The following is a 10,270-nucleotide window of genomic DNA, read 5'->3' as shown; positions in this document are numbered from 1 at the left end:
TTTCCCTAGGATTGAGGTAAGACTGACGGGCCTATAGTTGCCCGGGTCCTCTCTCTTCCCTTTTTTGAAGATGGGGACCACGTTAGCTATCTTCCAGTCATCTGGCACCTGGCCCGAGCACCACGAGCACTCGTAAAGCCATGCCAAGGGCCCTGCAATAACCCCAGCTAGCTTCCTCAACACCCTGGGGTGGAGAGCATCTGGACCCACTGACTTAAACACGTCCAGCCCCTCCAGAGGCTCTCTAATGCTCTCACATGCTGCTGGCTGTCCCATATCAGAAGCAAATTTTCTCCCAGCAGTTAATGATGATTTCCTCACCTAAAGCAAGCAGTTGACACTCTGCAGCAGGTCCCACAGCAAGCCATCCTCAGACATACACAGGTCTTGCTTCACTTCTGATGGCTTGTCAGCATCAGTCACAAGTGTGTTAAATGAGTCCAAGGTATGTTCTGTAGTGTATTAGTCTAAAGACCTTTAGTCATGGCCCTGCCACAGCATTACTTATAAATGCTCACTCATTTGGACAAGGATTTGCATGCTTGACAGCAAGAGGCTATAAGTATCATATGTGCCAGGTGCTGGTCAGTGTCCAGCATTTTGCAGAACCCTAGACAGGAGACATCCATGCTCCTGCTCCATGCAGTTAGAAGACAGCACCTTTTCCCTCCCAAAATGTACTGGCCCATTGGTGGGAATATTTTTTTGGTTGGCCTACAGAAGTTAAAGTTGGATATTTGCAGCCAACCTCCCCCAGAACTCTTCATTGCGCTACAGCACATGTCCCACACTGCAGTGGGGTACACAAGGCTGCAAGGAAAATGGAATGCTAGCTGCATGCTATCACACACACCACATGGCAAATGCCATTTTCAGTGACTGCTTCAAGTTACAACTGAAAACAACCTGGCTTTCATGACACCATTGTTCTGCTTTGCCCTGCTCTACTTTATACAACTTTCCCTGGACATTTACCTAAGTCCTAGCATTCCTTCCAGCACTATCCTCCTGCTCTAAGGTTCCTCTGAGCTGTGCCAAGCAACACTCCTCTACTTCAAGCTTCACACAGCAGTGCTCTTCACACAGCAGAGCTTGTCAGGAAGGCCAAAGCTTCCTTTCCTTACTATTTGTCTCATCCTGACATCACTGTCAAGCTCCTTCTCAGCCAGTCCATTTCTCCCTTTCTGCCAGTTGTCTACCCATGGGAGAACATCTGGGAGACAATCCCAAGTTCACCACAACAGAGTATATGTAAATAGGGTCTCACTGTGCTTGCAGGCTTCAATGCTTTTCTCCTCTTTCTTGGGCCGGACAGTTACATAGTACCGACTCACATGGTTGGGGTTGGAGATATTGATCTCACAGCTCTGGAATACATAGGGGATGTGAGGCAACCTCTTCTCATGAACTGGTGAGCATTCCTTCTCTCTGAGGGTAAAAGAGGTCAAGCTGACTTAAGCAGGGGAGGGATGGTCAGACACATAGGAAGAAAGGTGCCTACAGGAGGCCAGGGGCAGGTCACTTACTCTGATGTCTGTGTAACCTTGTAGAAGAGTGTGAACAAGACAGAGCTGGTGACCTCTTGCCGTACTTCCCAGCTACACAGGAGGCGATCAACACCATTGAAGAGGCAGCGGAGATTCTTGGGTTGACTATCATCTCCTGAGAAAGGCAGAAGTGAGGCTTCCTCTAGGCAGAATAGGGATGAACGAAGGGACAACAGTACAGGAGGGACTGGCTGTGACCATTATGAGGAAAGACAATTTTTTTTGTTTCAGGCTAGACTCTAGAGTGTTATGTCAGTCTAGCTATCCAACCTTCCAGCAGTGCTTGGAGCCAGTCTCTATACTGTGACAGGTAAACAAGGCAGACCACTCTAGGGGTCATCACAAAACCCGCCAGCACTACAAGGCACACTGGCAGAGGGACTGGGCATAAGGAGCTTGTGCTGCTCTTGCCAGAGCTAACTTGGCACCTTTTCTGTGGGACTAAACATAGGGCTTCACCCTCTATCGCTACTCATCTGGTTCCTTTCATAGGCACCACAGCCACTCAAGTAAAAGTTGACGGTGACACTGGGGACCTTTGGGTGAGCAGAACATAATAATCACATTCCAGCAATGTCCCAGTGCTCTTCAGCTCAGCCCCAAACATCTACTGCTAGTACAGCACATAGTTCAATGCTCCTCACCCCCCAACACCTCATCCTGACCCTTATTCTCTCACATCACACTTACCTGCCTGGGTCTCCCAAGACACCTCTGTGCTCCATGCGCTGTACTGCCCAGTAAAGTTACTCTTCTGGCTTGGCTTGGCTCGGACACGAGCAACATAGGTGCTCCCAGGTACAAGGCTGTCGTGTCTAAAGAGATGCTTGGAGGTATTTGAGACTAACACAGAGGAAGAAATCTGTCCATGGCATGAGAGAGATGGAAGTGGGTAGAAAGGAGAAATAACAGGACAAAGAAGAGAAGGAGAGAGGACAAGAGGGAGAGACGATGTCAGAGATGAATGTGAAGATATCTTTCCTTGAGCATGGCTATGGGGTGAATTTCAGTCATGTCTGTGATCCTGGACTAGGCCACAGTACAATGCTGCTTGTGTGGAGTTTATTGCTTTCAAAGCAGACAGACACCTTTGCACCTTCAGGGTCTCTCAATTTGACCAGCCAGGGCTGGAAGTAGAAGACACCCCTAGACAGCTACATCATGCCAGAGGCACGGCGTGTGGAACATGCAGCTTTCAGGAGATCAGATGTTTTCAGTGCCAGCTATGAAGGTTTCAGTGGCTGATAATTACAGCAGTGAATGTTTTTGAGCAAATTTATTTAAATGAAAAGTGCTTATATAAAGTAAACGTAATTTTTAAAACTCAGAACAATTCACTTTAAAATTGATGTCAGATTTACTTTTCCACAACAACCTTTTAACTGTTTAAAAAGCTCAGAAGTAAAATGAAACATTTTGCTTCAGTGAATTATTTTTCATTCAAAATATATTTTTTTCAATTTTCAGTTTATCAACAGTTTTGGAAACAAACACATTTTGCTTTAGCCTGAAGCACAAATCCTCTTCAGTTTTCCGGAAGTGCCAATGAATGGAGAAATCTGTTCTGTAAGTGCAGCTTCCCTGATACCTTATATATAATACAACTCAAAACAGTGCAAGCAAATGCCTGCATATGTCTCATGCCTACCTCCCAGGACTCCCAGTCCCTCTTGTAGGCCACTTCATATTCCAATGAGTCGTCCTGCAAAGGGCTTCCATTTATCCCACCAGCTGCTTCCCATACCAGCAGAAAATTATCTGCTATCGTCACATGGATTGACAGCTTTTGAGGTGGTAGTGGTTGGACTGAAAAGGTGATGGGACAATTAGTAAGTGTGAAGGAGAGGGAAGAGGGCCTTTCTAAGCCTCCCAATGTCTATAAGGAAAGCTGCAGAGCTGCCTAGCTTCAGCTTTTGGTGGGATTACCTAGGACTGCTGCCAATAGCTCTCAGGTGGTTTGCAAGGCAGAAGCTTTGGGGGCCAAGACCTTGGAGAAAATGGTGACAAACAGAAGAGAAGGTAGACAGGTATAGGGGTGCTGCTGGGAGGAACTAAGGCAGCTTTTGTTCACTTATAGTGGAAAATAAATTAATGGACACCCTTCTGAGTTAAAAGTTTTGTCTGACATCATTTATATCCACATAACTGTAAAAACTAAAGAGAAAAAGGACATGGGACATACCAGTTTTCCCAGTGCTGGCAGTGAAGGGAGGGCTGTCCCTATTTTGTCTGTCTTACATGCTATGAATGAGAAGCCACTATCATGACTGAAAATAAACTTAGTTCCTTACTAGATTATACCATAGGCATTAGAGATCAGGGAGCAGTATCTTAGATATTCATGGGGAGAAGGGAAACATGGAGAGATATCCTTACCATTCTGGAAAAGGGTGACATTCAGTTCAGTCTGCAGCAACCGATCAGGTTTGAAGCTGTAAATATCTTTTATCCCTATTGCAAAACAGGAGCTCTTTCTGTGGCATACCCACTGCACGGGGGAGCCCTGGCAGTCAGTGTGCTCCCCTGCTCTTTGGGACTCACATGGCATCTCTATGCTGTTGCTACATGCAGAGAAAGAGACCCAGAAGGAGCCAATTTAGATATAGGAAGCTAACCCAAAATCTGGCCCTTGAAACTGTTCCCACTTTCTATCCTGTGTTGTCTATGTACTGTGTTCATTGCCAGTATAGTTGCATATAGTCCTGTAGTGTATTAAGGGATATGACTAAAATTTCTAACAGGAGAAATGTGATTTGTTCTTTCATAATTTGCTTGGGGTGGGAGAGGGGATGGGGGCAGGAAACAGGGTGACAGGGTGTCTTGTACATATAATAAGTATCTTCTTTTGGTGGGACATGGGGATCTTACTTTTTAAATTCTTTTCCATATGTGAACTCTCACCTCTGTAAAAATAAAATAAGAATTGATGTAGCCCTTGGGAGTCATCGCTAGAGCATGGTCACAGCTGAGTCATGAAGGCTGATTATAAAGGAAGGTGAACTAGATGAGCTGGTAACCTGAATGGACTTAGTTTTAATTATTCAGGTCTTTGTCGATAATCAGCTAAACCAAAGCAACGTCACATGTTCATGCATGATACCTTCAGCACTAAGGAAACTCTAGCTACTACAGAGAGTGTAGGGTATGTCTTCAGCAACACAGTACTGCAAATACATCAGGCTTGCCCCATGTTCTCTACACTGACTTCCCAAAGAGTATTGATCGCATGTACACTCTTGGTCTTTATCCTTAAGGCTGTTTCTGATCTGGGCACAGAGTATCTAAAGGGCCAAAGATCAGTCTAAGCTTTGGCATGAAGGCCATAGTAAAAAATTCTGCTCCTTTGGTGCAGTGAAATTTTGCCTTTCCAGGATTTTGTGTGAGAGAGAAATTTCCCTGGGCCAATCTGAGATTGTGGAATTAACTGTTCCAGGAGCTAAGGACCATCCAAACATTCAGTCACTTCTGCTCTTAAGTGCAAGGTGAATTTCTTTGACTTGACTTTCTCTAACAGGGATGAAGACAGTGAGAGCCAAATAACACCAAAGATCAAGTCATAAGTGATTTCTGCATCTCTGCCTCATAAGAAGATACCAGTGACCATTTCCCATTTCTCTTCACTTTCTTTGACCCAACCCTGATTCTTTCTCTCCTCACACACAGCTCTCATTTCCACAAAATGTCTTTCTCTTCTTCCCTCCCCTATTTTTCCTCTCCTGTCCCTCCCTCTCCTAGTGTGCCATCCAGCCTGACAGCTTACTTCCCCTTTCAGAAGAAAGCAGATGTAGCGGGGAGATACTAACATACAAAGCCTCTCCCCCCTAGGAGGAAACCCGATAAGCAAACACACAGAGCCATTCACTCTTCCTCTCCAGCCATCCATGTTTTGTAGAACAGACACAATCAGAGCCTTGTTCCTGCTGACACTACTACACAGATGGGTCATGTAAGGAGAAATCTCTCTCCCATTTGCTGATAAAGGACCTTTGTCCCTGCTTCTACTGTAGTGGCTCCTTCTCCACACCAGGTGCAGTAACCTAATATGCTCTAACAACTAGAATCCCACAGCAAAACCAGTAGAGAATGACCAAGAGGTAATCAGAATAACCTGAATAATACATCCACGTTGTATTCATCTTCCCCTCTTTCCAAAGCAGACCTTCATAGGGTCTTCAACTTTCACCCATGCAAAAGCCCAACATAGATGTGTACATGCTACTCAGAGCCCAGCTCAGACCCGCTTCTCACCCCCTCGCCCCCTATTTTAGGTCCAGGAAGCTCCTCACATCTCTCTCTCTAGCAGCGCAGAGTTCATATACTTACGGTGTGCAACTATCAGTATGGAAAAGAGTCATATTCAGGAATTGATGTGCCTTTGAGCACTCCTCCCACGTGCAGGTTTTTTGTGAAGCATAGTCATTATAACAGTGTAGGCTCTTCATTGGGATACTCTCTGCGAGTGGAAAACAAATACAAAAAGCATAGGTTATAATGGTGAGTGGCAAGGAACAATAGGACAGACACACAATCTGCTGTCATGATAGGAAAGGCAATGATGTAGAAGGAAGAAACTAGCAGATAAGCTCTGAAGGGAGTTCCTGTGTTTCATTTAGTGCATAAATCAAGGATTTTATTAATAAAAACCTCATATTCCTGACTTTCACTGTTCAGAGACTGGAAATGAGAAGGTGCTTACCTGTAACATCTGTTGTTAAAGTCAGCCCATGGCAGTCACGAGGTTGCCAAGTCTTATGATTTTTATCATGATAGCCGATGCTTTTCTTAAAAGCCCCAACTTCTTGATTAAGGTTATTGTCTAAGAATCTTAGTTTTCATGTAAAATATGGTGGGTTTCTGGCTTACACATTTGCAGAGAAATCTAAGATACCTTTGAAGCATGGAGCTCCAACAACATAACAGACAACAGGCCCCCAAATGCACTGTTTTCTCTCTCTCACTTAAGCTATTCTCATGAATTTGGGGACCTGGTTCCTGAGATTTGGACAAAGGTTGGCAATAATGTTTCACTTATGCGAGAGGCACCACAGGCAGCCAGCATACAGAGCCTCTTTGACCTTAGTCCTGAAAAGGCCTCAAAAGGCTTTTGTGGATTTATGCTGAGGGGAGATTGGACACTAATTCTGGTAGCTCACTTGGCCTGCTAGCAGATATCATGCCATTAGGAAGGCAGTCTTAAGAGAGAGAGATGTTCTAGGGAAGCATTTCTCAGTGGGTCAAAGGAAGGTCCACACAGGTTTGTGAGAGAGCTAAGTCTTAGAAAGGGGCAGGTTTTAAAAATCCAACACATGGAGAACAAGGAAATATGTATCTCAGGACAAAACAGCCAGCTATTAGATGCAATTCCAGAGCTGATGCTTTCTCCACCCTGTTGTAAGGGAGCTCTGTGAAGCTAGGACCCAGAACAATGGAAGGAGGTACCAAAGGAGCATGGAAACAGGGAGCGCGCTCTTTTGTGACAGTCCTATTGGCAGAGTAGGCACTAGAGTAGTCTGTGTATCATGACAGCTACTGAAGCTTAAGTCAGCATGTCCAAGACACCTTTCTAGGGACTGGCAAAGCTGACGGTGCTCTGGTATGACAGTGTATTTGCTGGCCTCTCCCCAGTCCTGTGCTGGACACAAAAATCTAAATAGGATCTGGTAGATGCCTTTCAGGACTGGAAGATGAAGGACTTCTTGAGAACAGGGCTGTCCTGTCTGAGGTGGGACTTAGCCTAAATATGTATCTCTTAGTTTACTGGTCTCAGAGACCAAGTATGCCTGTATCTTCAGACATCTTTTCCTGAGATGCTGATGGGTGAAAACCTTGCAAATAACTTATTGGATGCGGGTAGAGGTGATACTTCAAAACACAGTGGATATCAAACATGTGCCTCTCCACCACTGGAAAGGTATGGGGCATGTCTTGGGCTATTCTTTCTAGGGTTCATACTGCACATGTTTTTAATGCAGACCTGGGTCTTGAGACTCTAGGAGAAATTCCTGATGAATTTAAAACACTTCCTCCCACAGAGTTATACTATGCTCAACTAGTTGTAAAAATTCACAGATCAGTTCTAAATAGAACATAGGAGGTTATACCTAGAGTTGATGGACATGAGAAAAACATCTCTTTGCTCCCAGTAATGGCAGAGAAAAAACTGGGAGACCTGGTAGGGGGTGTACTTCCTTATATAAACTGATATATTTGATATTGGCCCTGATCACTTTCACATACTCCAAATGCTCCATTTATACTCCAATTCTGATCTATTAGCCCTTGCAATTCCCTACCTGTTCATCCCTCCACTCACCTTCAGGGGCCTAGTTATCCCACCACATCACCTTCAGTTCATCCCCCATCCACTTGTCTAATTCTCCACTTGCTCACCCAGCCAGTCACCACCTACTCTTAGTCTCACAACTCCACTTCCTCCCTCACTATCCTTCCACCATCCAGTCTGTTACTGTACTATCCATTCACCAGTCCCACTGAAGAGTTGCCCTCTCAGCTGTCTGTTTATCCATGGAACAGCAGAGAGAGGAAGAGAGTAGAGGAAAGTGGAAAGGAAGGAGACAGAGGACAGAAAAGTGATAGGGCTGAAAGAGGGCAGGGGAGAAGTGGTGATGGGAAAGGAAGGGAAGGGAAGGGAAGGGAAGGGAAGAAAAAAAAAGGAGGTAAAGAATTGGGAATTCACCTTGTTCTTCTCCAACCACAGAGGCCAAGCAGAGTGCCAGCACCACAATGCAGAATTCCCTCATGGTCACATGTGCCGGCACACACAAGTTGGACCCTGATTCAAGAGTTAGCGCTCTGTGCTTCTGACCTGCTATTCTGGTGCTCACCCACGCTTTCTAGTCCTTCTGTGTTGCCTGAAGGACAAGGAGGCAAAATTCTTGTGAAACGATGACTGATACTGGAGTCTTCTCTGAAATGTAAAACATCACCCGCTCCCCCTGCCCTGTCTTGAGTGGACCTTTCAAAAATATACACTGTCCGTCCTGGAAGAGTGAAGTCCTCACCTTTTTGGGTGGTTGCACAGAGAACTGAAAATAAGCTGTGCTCTGCTCATAATATGCAAGGATTTCCTATAACTGCTTTGACAGCAAGAAGCAACTGTTATCCATGGAAAGGGGGATTCAGTCTCCACATTCGCTCCTCCTTCAGCTCCCCACAACATACAATAGACTACTCATCAACGGGCAAGACATGTGAGAACCACCTTGAAGCAGTGCCCACTGGAAGCTTTAAACCACAGAAACAATCCTAGTGAATCCTTATTTTCTTTTTCAGGGGTGAATGCAGAGATTCAAAGCTGAATTCAGTGCTGCCAAGACCTTGAGCCATAGTCTCTGCAGATGTAACTCAATTAAAATGGATAGAGTTGAGCTACTAATAATTTTAACTCTGCATGGCTGCCAGCTAGAGTCTAACGGAGTCCCTGAGCACAGCTACAGCTGGGCTTCTTGTGCCTGGGAACATGAACTTTCCTGCCTCCAGAGAACATAGAAAAGGAGGCCCAGCCCACCCAAAATAACTTACAGCTTCACGAAACCATTTCATCAGGTAATATGCTGCTTAAAGGACTCCTACGAAATCATGACTCAGAAGACATCCGATGAGACAGCTGACTCTAGTGGCTCATGACTTGTTTGGATGGGTTCCAGTTTACCACTTACCTCTATCCCAATGCTGGCCCAGCTCTCTTACCTGAGCCAAGAGCTGTCAGAGCACTTGGGCAGATGACCCCCTCTGTCCTCACCCACCAGTAGCTTCAGCTTTCTGGATGCAGGAACCAGCACCAGGAATGACACTTCCCAAAACGGGACCGTACACCTAGGAAATATACCTGAAACGTGTTCCTTCCCACCTCCTTTTTTGCACTGATTCAGGCTGGAACTTTGCTGGCTGTGCATAGCCCAACTATTTTTTACCAGAGCAGACACCGCCTTTATTACCACTGAGTCACAAGTGCTTGAACTTCAACTTCCTATTTCTACTGTGTTTCAAATGCTCCAAGCGCCTGCTCAGTTGTATCTGAGAGGAAGAGGAAGCATTTTTTTTCATTCATTACACTTAACTCTTTTATTATTATTACTATTATTTAAACAGTTTTCAAGGACTAGGGCTTAGAATTTTGTAGAAATCAGGACTAACTCACTGGCACCAGAATCTGTCCATGTGTACCCATCTCCTACCCCCGCAATATTGCTAGGAAAATGTGGGAGAAGAGCAAATGCTGAAAGAAAAGCATGTCACTTATATGGTAGTCAAATCCCCAGGAAAAGGTTCTGGCTATATACAAAAAATACATAACTGACAATAAAAATGAAAACTTCACCATTGTCTCTACCCATTCAACTGCATCTGGGCCACTGTTGTGTACACTTGGAAGTCCTCCTTGGGTGCCCTTATAACCAGAGCCACATAGGTGGAGAGAGAAAATGCTCAGCTGGTAAATGCTGCTGCGGGTTGGGCACTGTGCCTCACTGGCTCTGCCTCAGCAGCCACACAATGCCACGTGCCTCCTGCATGCTAGCTGCACCCAGGCCCCTGCCCACCCAGTGACAGGAGACATGTGGTGTTGCATGGCTGCTGGGGCACTGGCAGTAAGGCACAGAGCCCAGCCTTCAGTGGCAGCCAGCCTCTGCCCCATGCACAGATCCAGGGGGGACGTGCCCCCCATGCCTGCCCTGGGGGTACACAGAGTGGAGGGAGCCCCC

General features: G+C 45.6%; 1 protein-coding gene across 1 annotated transcript in view; it reads right to left on the bottom strand.

Moving 5' to 3' along the window:
• LOC109316627 (cytokine receptor common subunit beta-like) overlaps nt 1-9,580 on the bottom strand; it is a 20,198-nt gene extending 10,618 nt beyond the window's left edge. The window contains exons 1-8 of the mRNA XM_019544853.1: nt 9,258-9,580; nt 8,245-8,419; nt 5,871-6,000; nt 3,924-4,108; nt 3,196-3,353; nt 2,238-2,409; nt 1,527-1,662; nt 1,268-1,428 (exon numbers count right to left, since the gene is read on the bottom strand). Coding sequence (XP_019400398.1) covers nt 1,268-1,428; nt 1,527-1,662; nt 2,238-2,409; nt 3,196-3,353; nt 3,924-4,108; nt 5,871-6,000; nt 8,245-8,308 — 1,006 coding nt within the window. The 5' untranslated portion in view covers nt 8,309-8,419; nt 9,258-9,580. The remainder of the gene's footprint in view (nt 1-1,267; nt 1,429-1,526; nt 1,663-2,237; nt 2,410-3,195; nt 3,354-3,923; nt 4,109-5,870; nt 6,001-8,244; nt 8,420-9,257) is intronic.
• Between the last annotated feature and the right edge of the window lie 690 nt (nt 9,581-10,270).

This window comes from Crocodylus porosus, unplaced genomic scaffold, assembly GCF_001723895.1.
Source record: "Crocodylus porosus isolate Cpor-Errol unplaced genomic scaffold, CroPor_comp1, whole genome shotgun sequence".
NCBI lineage: Eukaryota > Metazoa > Chordata > Crocodylia > Crocodylidae > Crocodylus > Crocodylus porosus.
This window is presented reverse-complemented; position numbering and strand designations above follow the sequence as displayed.